The sequence below is a fragment of the Typopeltis vanoorti genome, chromosome 20 (genome assembly GCF_054136105.1).
Source record: "Typopeltis vanoorti isolate ZY-2024b chromosome 20, IOZ_Tvanoo_1.0, whole genome shotgun sequence".
In the NCBI taxonomy this organism is placed as follows: Eukaryota; Metazoa; Arthropoda; class Arachnida; order Uropygi; family Thelyphonidae; genus Typopeltis; species Typopeltis vanoorti.
Window position 1 is genome coordinate 61,415,809 of NC_143568.1, and position 15,823 is coordinate 61,431,631.

Genomic DNA, 15,823 nt, shown 5'->3' on the forward strand with positions numbered 1-15,823 from the left:
CTGCTGATTAACATACAGTTCAACTTAAACTTATTGAATGAACTTCTCAGGTTCATTCCATTCGTTCTTATTCTTTGAGCAATGATTACTACCTCTAGCAATTCAAGAAACATGTTGATTTTTCATTAGCACTTGCCCACACAAAGTCATTAAAGGGTTTGTGACCTTTCGTGTATAATGTTGACAAAAATAATTAAATAAAATGCTTTCTTGGAATTTTGGATTGCTGCATGAGGTATGTGAAAATAGGCTGCTTACATTATTTGGTATATTCTTACGCTGCCATGGTGTGTCCTCTTCACATTTCTCATATTCTATCTACTTAAGCATCACTCCACACACATATACAATAGGCCATTTTGAAATCTGTTGCTCTGTAGTCATTTATTTTGTTTCTGTGTTGAAACTAAATCTGTCCTTATAGCTCATTTAAGCATTACAAATTTCCATAAGTCACACAGGATATAGTCAAAACTAGTGTAAGTCTGCTATTGGGGTTCTTCCAGTGCTTTCTTCATTACCTGAGCTATATAGAACTGTAGAATGTTCCACCAGGAACTTCATTCTTTTTTTTTTAATTATGTACTACAGATGAGTCATTCATTTCTTTACATAATTCTCACTTTTCATATTTTCTAAGATGCCACAGTGCTAAGGAAGTTTTCTTTTCATGTCAAGTAGGATTTCACTTTTCCAGATAGAGGTGCTGTGTGAAATTAAGAGTTGTCTAAAATTTTAGCAGACAAATACAAAGAACTAAGGTGCTTATTTGGCACCATCTATTGTTGGATTTAAAAAATTAAAAAATAGAGTTTGGCAAATTAATATAACCATACTTGTTGAGTTTTTGGGAATGCTTCATAGCTGCTGCCACTGACTCCAAAAATTGAGATGATGGCAAATACATTTCTTATTCTCTTCATGAATATACTACATGAAAAAAATTACATCATTACTGACTTCCTATCTACAGTTTTCTTCCAAATATCAGTCTGTTACTTGTCAAGACTCCAACATTATCAGATCTTATATTTCTATCGTCTAAGGCACTTTGTATCGTATCAATCCACCTATATCTACATCTTCCTCTGGGTCATTTTCCTGCTAACCTGGCAGTGAACAATTGTTTTGCTAATCATTCCTCAACCAGTCTGTTTAAGTGACCATATCACCTGAGATTAGCTCTGCTAACGTATTCCTGGATGCTGACAATGTAAAGTTCTTTCCTAATATCCTTGTTTATAATATGATATTGCCATTGATGCCATCTGTTCATGCCTCTAATCTTTCTAAGGACTCTCATATCTGCGGTCTGTAGTCTTTAGTCAAGTGTTTTTCTTTTGACCCAACTCTCAGATCCATAAGTTAAAATTGGTTTGAACACTTGTCTTGTATACAGCTAATTTAGTGTTCCGAATAATTTCTCTCTTATTCCATATGAATTTATTCAATTGACTTCCTACCATACCAGATTTCTTGATTCTGTTGTCTATTTCTATATTTAATTTACCATCTTCACTAATAATCATGCCTAAGTAGCTGAAATGTTTTACTTGTTCCACAGGTTCTCCATTCACAACACAATTGACATTTTCAACGATTCTGCCTACTTTCATTGTCTTTATTTTGTTATTGCTGACCATATCTATTACAACAGTTATTCAGTTTAGTCAGAGAATCTTGCTGTCTTGTAGCGGATTTATTTAGAAGTATAACATCGCATAAAGCAGAGAGCTGACATAAACATCTCCAATTTTGATATCATGTTTAATACCATTTTCTTTCATAATGTGATCCATATAGGTAATGAATAACAGAGGGGATAATTACATCCTTGTCTCACACCAGATTTAACATTAAACCATCTTCCTTTACTTCCTTCAATTCTAACTGCTGATTACAACTCAAATAAAGACTAAGTTTTGCTTGATATAATGCCCCATTGACACCATATAACTGTAGTGTATTGAATAGCCTCTCTCTCTCTCTTGGCACCTTGTTATATGCCTTTTCGAAATCGACAAAACTTAAATACAGATCTTTGTTATATTCCCATGCTTTCTCGACTGTTTGTCGTAAAGTGAAGATCTGATCCTGATAGCTTCTATTTGACCTGAATCCAGCTTGTTTTTCACCAAGCTTTTCTTCCACAATTCTTCTCAATCGTTTCTCAAGTATACTTGCATAAATCTTACCAGGAACACTCAGTAGGGAAATACCACTGTAATTCTCACATTTAGTTTTATATCCCTTTTTATATATGGGTACTATGAGAGCTCTACTCCAATCATCGGAAATTCGTCCCTCTGTCCAGGCATTCTGAACTATGCAGCTTAGCCACTGTGAAACTTTTATACCACCATACTTTAGCATTTTAGGTCGAATATCACCTACTCCTGCTGCCTTTCCTCATTTCAAGCCTTTGATGGCTTCAAGTATGGATATGTATTTATTCCTGACTGTATGCCTGTTGAGTGCTTTTTACCACTGTGCTATCACTGCTTGTTTCATTTAGCAATTTTTCGAAGTAATTACTCCATACTTCGAGGATATCTTTTTTCTCCCATTTTCATGTCACCTTAACTCCTTTTACATCAACAACCTCCAGAATATCTTACCACCGTCTTGATATTTATTTTCAATGTTCTTGCCAAAGTCCTCCCATGACTTTTGTTTAGCTAGTTTTACACGGTGTTTAGCTTTCTTACATTTGTCTCTGTATTCTCTAAGAGCACAAGCTGACTTATTTGCTAGGTGTTTTTGATATACTTTCTTCTTTTCCTTCAATGCTTCTTTAATTTCCTGTGTCCACCATGGAGTCCTAATTTTTCTATCCTTGCCGACCACTTCACCACATGCCTCTCTGGCAGAATCAATCAATGTTTTCTTCAGAGTTTGCCACTGAATCTCCAAGTTTGATTCCTGTTCTCAAACTCTTTCATTTTTTCTTCAATAATCTTTGTGTATTTTCGTCTACAGTTCACATCTGAGAGCTGCTCAACTTTTATTCACTTTAAAACTTTTTTACATGTTATTCTTTTCAATATGAAATTCAATTTTATCCTGCTTCAAGACTAAATAGTGATCACTTCCGATTTCAAATCCTCTATACACTCTGGTGTCCTGCACCAGGGAGAAAACATCACTATCAACAATAACATAGTCAATGAGACTTTTCTTATGACTAGCCTCTTCTCTCCATGTGAATTTGTGCACATTTTTATGTTGGAACATGGTGCTAGTAATAACCAGTCCATGTCCTGAGCAGAAATCTAACAGGCATTTGCCATTTTTATTAGCTTTGCTCTTTTCTCCAAATTTTCCCAAAATATCTTTGTGTCTGACAATCATTTCCGACTCTGCTATTTAGATCCCCAACAAGGACCAACTTTTCCTTTTTTATTGTATCAGTTGCTTTTTCCAAAGCATAAAAAAATTCTACTTCTACCTTAGTAGAACCTTCTGCGGGCCATAGGTACAAATGTCTCATTGTCCAGTTCCCCCATTCTGATACTTGCCCACAATTCTACTTGAGACTGCCTTCCATTCAAGAAGATTAGCCTCTTATTTTGTGTTGAATACTATGGCTACTCCTTCTTTTCCTTGATTGTCATTGCCTGAATATGACATTTTGTATGTATTGCTCAGAAAGATCTCACCAGTTTTTGTCTTTTTTGTTTCAGTCAACCCCTAGTATGTCGATCTGGTACTTATCCAATTCCTCAGCCAGCTCCATTTCTTTGCCATTCAGGCTTCTTATGTCGATAGTACCAATCTTGAACTCTGGCGATGTTGAGTTGGGGTTGGTGTTAGGATTTGTTCCAGTGACTTTTCGCTGTTCGCCCTGGTTCCCTGGCGAAAACAATGAGAGCCTAGTTTAACCAGGTGATGCCCCAGCCGGCATGAAATTTTGTCATGTTGTACCATCATTTTTTATTTTGGTTTAACCAATAAGAATACAATTTGGTCGGCTAAATCCCAAATCGCCAGATCATCCTCGTTTGTTCAGTATCCAAGCAGATACCTAACTGGGTGCACCACGAGAAGGTGAGGGTTGGTCATTAGGCCAGAAGCCCTGATTGGTTCTCTGCATTCCTTTAAAGGCTATGTGGAGGTCTCCTCTCAGTTATACAGCTTTGATCATTAAGCCCCCCATAGGTTGTCATTTCCTGAAAAATTTAAAGTCATGTATAACCAACATATAAGTTTATCTACAACAATTCCTCCTAAGTGTTCTACATGGAAATTAGCTGGAGTGGGGGGGGAGACCATTGCTGTCCTATCCAGTTGTTTTGTATGTTTTGCTTCAATGTTAAATAAAACATGCACTGTAAATTTGAATAATTTGTATATCTCTAGGAAGAAAAAATGAGACTTTATCAAATCAAGGGTCTACAGTAAACTTGTTACTCTCCCATATATTCAGGGTACATCTGAAAAGATATCCAGAGTGCTTAGTAATTGTACGCTCCATACCACATTGAAACCATATATCAAACTAGCAAACATCTGTTCATGTAAGGACAAACCCTATCCTTTACCACATCCAAGAGTGTATGAAATGCCTTATATGCCTTGTACTTGTGACCTGGCTTAATATGGGCAACAGGAAGATTTGTTAACATCCACCGTTGAGAACATAAAATATACATTTTGCACCATCATTATAGCAAACCAGTACTGGCAGACCATACTTTGGATACCTGATCTAAAGGATTAGATAGTAAGTGGGGACTGAAGTACTATACCCAAAACAGACATTCGTTTTAAGAATGAATTGTTACTTGTAAAACTTATTTATCCGACAATAAATGGTGCCATATAGGGCTTCTTTATTGTCTGGTACAGTTTTGCTGTTCCCACTATTAACTTATTGTTGCTGTTTTTATTGTGAAAAACTGTTTGTACTCTGAAGATTGTTTTTTTATATTTCATTCACACGAGGTACAAAAACCTATAGCACATTAGTGCCATGTGTGAGGTGAAGATAAAGGTTGAGAAAGAAGAAACCTATTGGCATTCTTCTTAAAGAGATGTAAGTTGAAATGATGTGTTTCCCAACTACATGTTGAGAAACACATCATGGAGAACAGAGGTAGATGGAATAAATAAAGCAGAGGAGAAACAGGTTCAATGAGTTTGCAGTTGTACTGTAAAGGAATGGTGGACAGCTGCTGCTCTTGTTTTAACAGGCCTAACAGCAGGTGGAGGAATGATGTTTGCCAATTCACTAGAGCATTGACCATGAAAGTACCTGTAGAAGAGAGAGAGAGAGAGAGAGAGAGAGAGAGAGCTGAAACACTGTCTGCGAGATAGAAGTTGAAGTGAGCCTGTGAGGGAAAGATCATTTACAAGCTGAATTGCTCTCCTCTGGATAGCATCCAGAATTTTTAAGGAGGTTTTAGGTGCACCACTCCAAATACATGAACAGTGTTTTAAGGATGGATGTTGGATGTATTTGGAATTTGTATAAGGTTAGTAGCTGGGTGGGTGGGTATAAAATAGCTTCTTGAGTGGAAAAGAATGCCTAGTTTTTTAGAAGCTGAGGAAGATATTGATGTAATGTGTTTGAGCCAAGAGAGAGAGAGATTGCAGGTAAATGTCGGTCCAAGGAGAGAAAGTTCATCCTGTCTGGTGACGTGTGTATTATAGAGGATGAACTATCTCTCCTTGGACTGACATTTACCTCCAATATCCCTTTTGCGAGAGAAAAGACAGGACTGCATTTTGGCAGCATTGTAGGTTACTAGGTTATCCTTGCCCCACTGAAAGATGATGTGCAGATCAGTGTTTAAGGCACTGGTTGCAGATCTTGATGTAAGAGATGTCTGGGAACTACATGGTTTGTCAAAGGAGTAGGATGAATGAAGAGTGCTATTGTCAGCAAAGATATGGATAGGATCAGTGATTGAAAGTGGGTCATTTATGTATAAGAGAAAGAGGGATAGGTGAGTGAACAGAGCCCTGAGGCACTCCTGCAGTGATGACAAAGCTCAAAGAGATTGTACGATCCACTGTGAACATCCAGAGAGGAAGCTGGCTATGCAGTTACAAAGGGTGGCAGGTAGACGGAAGGAAGGCAGTTTGCAAAACAAGCCTTGATGCCAAACACAATCGAAAGTCTTGGAAATGTCAAAGCACACGTTTCTTCGAGCCTTTCCATGTCACTTGTCCAGTTGTGAGTGATGTAGGATAAGATATCAGCCATGGACCTGGATTGGCAGAATCCATACTGGTGGTCGCTGATTAACTCGTGAGCTTCATGATGGAAAAAATTAGGTAATGAAAAAACCGACCATTGATACTTTCTCCATTATTTTGGTGAGGATTAAGGTGATGGCAATTGGTCGGTAGTTTGATGGTAGGTTTTTTTGTGGAATGGGTTGGATATATATTAGTTTCCATGAGATGAGATAGAGAACAGATCCCTGAGGGACTCTTGCATTGGTGGCAAAGCTTGAAGAGAGGGTGCCATCCATCATGACATACAGTGAATGACCAGAAAAGAAAGGGTGGCAGAAGACCAAAGGAAGGTAGTTTGCTTTCTCTAGGTGCTCTGGAGCACAGGTTTGGATGCCATTGGGACCTGATGACTTTGTAGCATTCAGGTTGTCTAATATTCTGTCTGATAATGTCTTTCTCCCAAAAAGCCACAGGAGGCATAGGTGCTCAGTTGCTAGTATGGAAGGAGGTGATTTGATTTGCTTTTGTCTTCTATGCAGGAGTTAGAGTAAAAGAGTGATGCTAGAAGGTCAGTTTTTTCTTTGGATACTGTAACAGTGCCATCTGGTTGGGTGATGGGTGGGCAAACCAGCGAAATATTAGCAGCTAGAGAATTAAATAAATATTATTGTGTTTATGGCTATTCCTGCCTGTTTTTGTTTAGGAGTGTCCCTTATTTTAAATACATTGGCTCTTTACTCAAGAATTCTTCGGGTATTATAAGTGTATTTTAAAGTTAAATATATGCAGATTAATAGATGAAGAAATTTTGCACATACCTTGTTTGGAAGTTAGGATGTCTTCTTACTCCATACTTCTGTGTTAGCCCACTAAATGTTCTCCCCCGCCCCGGTTTCTCATATAACCCTTCCCCAAAAAGCACCCTTAAATATAATAATGTATATATATATTATTTTAAAAAATCCCTGGGTTTTCTAATTTATCAACCCCCCACCCATTTTTTAACAGCAAACAGCAGAAGTATGGAAAAAGAAGATATCCTAACTTCCAAACAAGGTATATGCAAAATTTCTTCCTCTATTAATCTGCGTATATTTACCTTTAAAATACACTTATAATACCCTAAGAATTCTTGAGTAAAGAGCCAATGTATTTAAAATAAGGGACACTCCTAAACGAAAACAGGCAGGAATAGCCGTAAAAATAATAGTTTTTTAAGAGGAGTAACATGGGAATTTCCCAGAAATAATACCTAAATAAATATTTATTTTTTGTGTGCTGTGAGTTAAACTGCAAAAAATCAAAATGAAAAACTGTGACACCTGATCATTTCATCTTTACTGTATATTAGCTGATTATTTTATTTGACTACTTTCTGAAGACAAAAGTCTGTGTCCATCTGTGCCCTTTATTGGTTGTATTCCATTACAACAAAATCCGTGATAATTGGCAAAACAAGCATTTGTAATGATTGGCATTCCATAATAGGTGCAGTAAGTAAAAATATAAAAAACTATTTGACATAAAATTCTATGCTATTAAACTTACATGCATATACATATGCATGAACATATATAATAGACAATATTATTTAAAATAATAATAATTGTACTTTTCTCATAATATAATTTCATTAAGAAAATAACCAGTCATAAATGCAAAAATTAAAATTGGAACAATCTAATTGAATACTGTAGTAGAGTTATATATCTTATTATTTCAACACTATTACCACTTCAGTTGGTGCATAGTTGTAATATAGTTTTGTGCTAAGCTTATTTTCACAGCTCACAAGATGATAAACAAATGCTTGAAAATTGTGCATAATGCAGATTCTTTTACAATACAATTATCTTGCAAAGACAAGTCTTTGACTTGTCTTGTTGCATGAGTGCATTGTGAAAAGTGAGTCTGGCTCCACATCGAGTGCTATCTACTTGTCTTTCCTGTTAAATTACTGTGTTTATGGATAATTTATATAAATTCACCCTTCGTTATTAATAATAAACGAAAGAAACACAAACTAAATTGTGATGAGCTGTGTTGCATTTTAAATCCACCTTAAAGGAATGCCCGTTTTGGTATAATTCTGTGTAATGTATATTGAGAGTTAAAGAATGTATTACTTTCTTTTGTCAATATAACATTTTTTTTTAAGATCATCTATAACGGTATTGATATAGAATGATAGATTGAGCAAGTAAACCCATTTTATCATCATCATCATCAAATTCCCAACATTTACCCTCAAGGGTGTGCAGGATATGATAGTACTACATGAAAAATTTACGTCATTACTAACTTCCTACTTACAATTTTCTGCCAAATCAATCTGTTACCTGTCAAATCTACAACATTGTCAGATCTTATATTCATATATCTATCTTCTATGGCAGTTTTTACTGTATCAATTCCACATATATCTTGGTCTTCCTCTGGGTCTTTTTACTGCCAACCTGGCAGAGAACACTTGTTTGGATAATCTTTCCTTGCCCATTCTATTTAAGTGAATGTCCACCTGAGATTAGCTCTGCTAATGCATTCCTGGATGCATTAGCTGAGGAAAGATTAGGAAAGAAGTTGACAAACGAGGATATTAGGAAAGAACTTGACAATGTCAAGTTCTTTCCTAATATCCTCGTTTTTAATATGATATTGCCATTGATGCCATCTGTTCATGCCCTTAATCTTTCTCAGGACTCTCATATCTGCGGTCTCTAGTCTTTGGTCAAGTGTGTTTTACTTCCGACCCAGCTCTCAGATCCATAAGTTAAAATTGGTTTGAACATTGTCTTGTATTTAGCTAATTTAGTGTTTTGACTAATTTCTCTCTTATTCCATATAAATTTATTCAATTGACTTCCTGCCATACCGGCTTTATTGATTCTGTTGTCTATTTCCATATTTAATTTACCATCTTCACTAAAAATTGTGCCTAAGTAGCTAAAATGTTTCACTTGTTCTATAGGTTCTCCATTCACAATGCAGCTGATATTTTCAATGCTTCTGCCTATTCTCATTATCTTTGTCTTGTTATTGCTGACCTTCATGCCATATCTATCACAGCAGTTATTCAATTTAGTCAGGGAATCTTGCAGACTTGTAGCGGATTTATTTAGAAGTATAACATCATCTGCATAAAGCAAGGAGCTGACATTAACATCTCCAATTTTGATATAAAGTTTAATACCACTTTCCTTCATAATGTACATCCTTGTCTGACACCAGATTTAACATTAAATCATCTCCATGTACTTCCTTCAATTCTAACTGCTGACTTACAACTCAAATAAAGACTAAGTATTGCTTGATGCTTGATATAATGATCCACTGACACCATACAACTGTAGCGTTTTGAATAGCTTCTCTCTTGGCACCTTGTCATATGCTTTTTCCAGATCTACTAAACTTAAATACAGATTTTTGTTATATTCCCATGACTTTTCAACTAGAGGCTGTCAGGATAAACTTATCCTGACAGCCTCTGTTTGGCCTTAATCCAGCTTGTTCCTCACCAAGCTTCTCAACCGTTTCTCAAGTATACTTGCATATAACTTACCAGGAACACTCAGTAATGAAATACCTCTGTAATTCTCATATTCAGTTTTATTTCCCTTTTTATATATGGGCACTATGAGAGCTCTACTCCAATCATCTGGAATTCGTTCTTCTGTCCAGGCTCTCTGAACTAATCAGTGTAGCCACTGTAAAACTTTTATACCTCCATACTTGAGCATTTCTGGTCTAATATCATTCTACTCCATCTGCCTTTCCACATTTCAGGCTTTTGATGGCTTTTTCTATTTCAAGCATGGATATGTATTCCTGATTGCACGCCTGGTCATTGTTTTTTATCACTGTGCTGTCATCACTGCTAGTTTCATTTAGCAATTTTTCAAAGTAATTACTCCATACTTCAAGGATATCTTTTTCTCCAGTTATCATATCACCTTTATCATCTCTAATTCCTTTTACAGCACTCTTTCCTCCATTTCTGAACTTCTTCAGCAACCTCCAGAATATCTTGCCACCTTCTTGATATTTATTTTCTGTGTTCTTACCAAAGTCTTTTTTTGACTTTTGTTTAGCTAGTCACAGTGTTTAGCTTTCTTACATTTGTCTCTATATTCTCTAAGAGCACAAGCTGACTTATTTGCTATGTGCTTTTGATATGCTTTCTTCTTTTCCTTAGCTGCCTCTTTAACTTCCTGTGTCCACCAGGGAGTTCTGAATTTTCTATTCTTGCAGACAACCTCACCACATGCCTCTTGGGCAGAATCAATCAATGTTTTCTTCAGAGCTTGCCATTGAATCTCCAAGGTTTGATTCCTGTTTTTTTTTTATAACTTTTTTTATAGGTAGTAGATTTAAGTTGTATCTCTCTTGCCCTGTATATATAAGGTTACAATAAAAGTATCCAGATGTTTGTGAAAAGTTATTTTATATAGTTATAAAATTATATGTAGTTAATTTAATATAATTGTATATTTTATTATATTGGTGGCATTATGCTAGGAGAAACTGATCAGTCAAGATATCTTGGGGTTTGTAGATTGGAAGTTTAGGTTCGATGGCTATGTTTCAAAGATTGCAAATACAACTCAGAGGATAGTTACAATGCTGAAATGAACCTTGAGACATAAAGATAAGGAAGTTGTTTTATCTCTTTATAAGGCCTTGATACTACCTCTCTTGAACTATTTTGTGCAGTTCTGATCTCCTAGTTTCTGTGGTGTTGCAGATACAGTGGAGAGAGAGAGTGCAGAGAAGAATTTTTAAAGATAATATCGTTAATGTAGAATACAGATCATGTAGCCAGATTGAGAATTTGTTGACTGTAGACACTATCAGACAGAAGAAAGAGGGGGGGGGATATGATTGAGACTTGCAAACTTCTGCAAGGGTCATACAGGATACTAGTTGATGGAATTTTCATGTTGTTGGAAGAGGACAAGAGGCATCTATGGAAGTTGAGAATGAATGCATTAAAAAAAAAAGGGTGAAAGCTAGCTTTTTCTCTCATAGAGTGCTATGTCGGAATAGATTGCCATTGAAGGTGGTAAGCACAATGAACAGACATGGCAGGTGATATGTGGCCTCCCATGATCCGTCCCTGACTCCATTGCACTAAATTATTATAATTAAGAATAATATAGCATTCTTTAAGTAATGACAATAGTGCCATTGTTTTGTTTTGCACAATACATTATATAAGCATATAATTTCCTTCCCTCCCACTTTCATTCCTGAAAGAAGAAAGTGAACCCATTTCATTCTTTTGAAAGATTATGGTAGATAATTTTTATATTTTAAATTAAACTCAAGATTGTTTTAATTGTGATCAGATGTCTATGTGAAGTCATTAGTCATTATTTTTGTTATTCATCTGTGCTTGAAAATGTGTTTTTCATATTCTTAAATAATTATTTTATCTGCAGGACTATAAAAACAAAAAAAACTATGAAACAGAAGTCAGATTCTGAAAGTGACTATGAACATATGGAGCAAGAAAGACTTCAGGATCTTAAAGAAAGAGATGAATTCACTAAAAGATTAAAGAAGAAGGATAAAGAGCACACTCGAAATATTGTAGAGAAATCAGACAAAAAAGTAACAAGTTAACTGAATTAGTTTTGGGAATTTTACATTGTTTTCATGTATTTTAGATGTTTATTATAAAAATGTTTTAGCTTCATTATTTGTTGAAGTAGGTTTGTTTTGCAATATTAATTATGATTGTTTTAATACTGAAATTTCCATAATGCTTTATAAATAACTAAATCACACAGATATTATGAACCCCAATCACTTTTTCATCCCTCTCATTATATTTGACTTAGAGCATTTAAATATAGAGGTGTAATCATTTTACATGCCAAATGTTCTAAAGTTTGAATTCTAGATGGTGGAAGGTAATCTCATTGCACTAAATCTATAAGAATAGAAAGAAAACCGAGTGTGAGAATTATGCAGGAATTTCTGTACTGAATATCGAAAATCAGGGCTCAAGAGATACAAAATTTTGCCAGCATGCAAGTAGTTGCAGACTGGACACACTGGAATATTCTTTATATTTAAAAAAAAAAAAAAAAAAAAACTTTCTAAATAAAATCTTTTTAACTTGGAGAAAATGCAGGAATATTTTTTGTAGGAAGAATGATAATGCTACCTTGATAACTACTTCTTTAATGGATTTGGCTTATCACCATTAATAATACTATAACACTATTCTTGTCTGTCATGATTCACATCCGTACCATCCTGGATGTGTATATATGTCCATAATTATATAGTTGGAGTCAATATAACCTTGGAGTTATATTGACATTGGAGTCAATATAACCTTTGGATATTACAGATATATATACGAAAATAAGGGGTGCTTAAGGATCAAAGCTATATAACTGAAAGGAGACCTCCACATAGCGTTTAAAGGAATTTAAAGGAGAACCAATCAGGGCTTCTGGCTTAATGTCCAGTCCTCACCTTCTCATGGTGCACCTTGTTAGGTATCTACTTGGATATTGAACAAACGAGGATGGGCTGGCAATTTGGAATTTAGCTGACCAAATTGTACTCTTATTGGCTTAAACCAAAATAAAAAAATTATGGTACAACATGACAGAATTTCATGCCGGCTGGAGCGTCGTCTGGTTAAGCAAGGCTCCTTGTTTTCGTCAGGGAACCAGGGCAAACAGCGAAAAGTCAGCTACTGGAACAAATCCTAAAACCCACCCCAACTCAATATCACCAGAGTTCAAGATTGGTATTATCAACATAAGAAGCCTGAATAGCAAAGAAATGGAGCTAGCTGAGGAATTGGATAAGTATCAGATTAACATAATAGGGGTGAATGAAACAAAAAAGGCAAAACTGGTGAGATCTTTTTGAGCAATAAATACAAAATGTTATATTCAGGCAATGACAATCAAGGAAAAGAAGTAGCCATAGTATTCAAGACTAAATACGAGGCTAATCTCCTTGAATGGAAAGCAATCTCAAGTAGAGTGATGTGGGCAAATATGAGAGTGGGGAACTCGACAATGAGACTTATTTGTGCCTATGGTCCCACAGGAGACTACTAAGTAGAAGTGGAGGAATTTTTTGATGCTTTAGAGAAAGCAGCTGACACAATGAAAAAGGAAAAGTTGGTCCTTGTTGGGGATCTAAATAGCAGAGTAGGACAAAAATTTATCAGACATACAAAAATATATTGAGAAATTTTGGAGAAAAGAGCAAAAATACCTGTTGGATTTCTGCTCAGCACATGTACTGCTTATTACTAACACAATGTTCCAACATAAAAATGTACACAAATTCACATGGAGAGAAGAGGCAAGGAATAAGAAAAGTCTCATTGACTATCTTATTGTTGATAGTGATGTTTCCCCTGGTGTAGGACACCAGAGTGTACAGAGGATTTGAAATTCGAAGTCATCAACATTTAGTCTTGAGCAGGATAAAATTGAATTTCATATTGAAAAGAATAACATGTAAGAAAGTTTTAAAGCGAATAAAAGTGAACTGTAGACTAAAATACACAAAGATTATTGAAGAAAAAAATGAAAGAGTTTGATAACAGGAACCAAACCTTGGAGATTCAGTGGCAAGCCCTGAAGAATTGATTGGTAAATTTTCTTGGCAAATAAGTCAGCTTGTGCTCTTAGAGAATTCAGAGACAAATGTAAGAAAGCTAAACACTGTGTAAACCTAGCTAAACAAACGTCATAGAGGACTTTGGTAAGAACATAGAAAATAAATATCAAGAAGGTGACAAGATATTCTGGAGATTGTTGAAGAAACTCAGAAATGGATGACAGAGTCTGTAAAAGGAATTAGAGATGATTAAGATTGCGTTAAAACAGGAGAAAAAGATATTCTTGAAGTATGGAGTACTTACTTTGAAAAACTGCTAAATGAAACAAGCAGTGATGACAGCACAGTGGTAAAAAACACTGACCAGACATGCAGTCAGGAATACATATCCATACTTGAAGTAGAAAAAGCCATCAAAATCCTGAAATGTGGAAAGGCAGCAGGAGTAGATGATATTTGACCAGAAATGCTCAAGTATGGAGGTATAAAAGTCTTATAGTGGGTGCACTGCATAGTTCAGAAAGCCTGGACAGAGGGACAAATTCCTGATGATTGGAGTAGAACTCTCATAGTACCCATATATTAAAAGGGAAATAAAACTGAATATGAGATATATGCAAGTATACTTGAGAAATGGTTGAGAAGGATTGTGGAAAAGAAATTTGGTGAAGAACAAGCAGGATTCAAGCCAAATAGAGGGCTGTTAGAATCAGATTTTCACTTTACGATAGATAAAATTGAATTTCATATTGAAAAGAATTACAGAGAATCATGGAAATATAACAAAGATCTGTATTTAAGTTTTGTAGATTTGGAAAAGGCATATGACAAGGTGCCAAGAGAAAAGTTATTTGAAACGCTACATGTATATGGTGTTAATGGGGCATTATATCAACCAATACTTAGTCTTTATTTGAAAATTAAAATTTGCAGGAAGGTGATTTAATGTTAAATCTGGTGTCAGACAAGGATGTACATTATCCCCTCTGTTATTCATTATCTATATGGATCACATTATGAAAGAAAGTTGTATTAAACCTGATATCAAAATTGGTGATGTTAATGTTGTCAGCTCCTTGCTTTATGCAGATGATGTTATACTTCTAAATAAATCCGCTACAAGTCTGCAAGATTCCCTGACTAAATTGAATAACTGCTGTGATAGATATGGTATGAAGGTCAGCAATAACAAGATAAAGACAATGAAAATAGGCAGAAATGGTTGAAAATATCAACTGCATTGTGAATGGAGAATCTATAGTACGAGTAAAACATTTCAGCTACTTAGGCACGATTTTTTGTGAAGATGGTAAATTAAATATGGAAATAGACAACAGAATCAACAAAGCTGGTATGGTAGGAAGTCAATTGAATAAATTAATATGGATTAAGAGAGAAATTAGTTGGAACACTAAATTAGCTGTATACAAGACAAGTGTTCAAACCAGTTTTAACTTATGGATCTGAGAGTCCTGAGAAAGATAAAGGTATTAACATATGGCATCAATGGCAATATCATTTTAATAACGAGGATATTAGGAAAAAACTTGACTTTGTCAGCATCCAGAAATGTGTTAGCAGAGCTAATCTCAGGTGGTATGGTCACTTAAACAGAATGGGAGAGTAAAGATTAGCAAAACAAGTGTTGTGTTCTCTACCAGGTTGCCAGGAAAAAAGCCCCTGAGGAAGACCAAGATATAGGTGGATTGATACAGTAAAAAGTGCCTGATAATATTGGAGTCTTGACAAGTAACAGACTGATTTGGAGGAAAATTGTAAACAGGAAGTTAGTAATGATGTAATTTTTCATGTAGTACTATCATATCATGTACACCCTTTGAGGGTATATATCAGGTATTTGATGATGATGATACAAAAATAAATAATTTTATAGATACAAAACGTATATTATTTTAGATATACTTGATGCATGTGGGTGGTTATAGATAGTTATGCTGTTCCTCTCTTTGGTTGTAAGTATCACAGATGTGTTTTTTTTTTTTTTTTTTTTTTTTGCAAGGGGGGGGGGGGCTCATTTCTAAAG

General features: G+C 35.3%; 1 protein-coding gene across 4 annotated transcripts in view; it reads left to right on the forward strand.

Moving 5' to 3' along the window:
- Positions 1-15,823, forward strand: part of l(2)37Cb (DEAH-box helicase 16 lethal (2) 37Cb) — a 311,532-nt gene that overhangs the window by 58,394 nt on the left and 237,315 nt on the right. For all 4 annotated transcript variants that reach the window (XR_016550053.1, XM_090410204.1, XM_090410206.1 and 1 more), the window contains one exon: positions 11,622-11,793. Coding sequence is in view for 3 of the 4 variants with exons in the window: in XM_090410204.1 (XP_090266330.1) it covers positions 11,622-11,793 (172 nt within the window). In the remaining variant the exon portion in view is untranslated. The remainder of the gene's footprint in view (positions 1-11,621; positions 11,794-15,823) is intronic.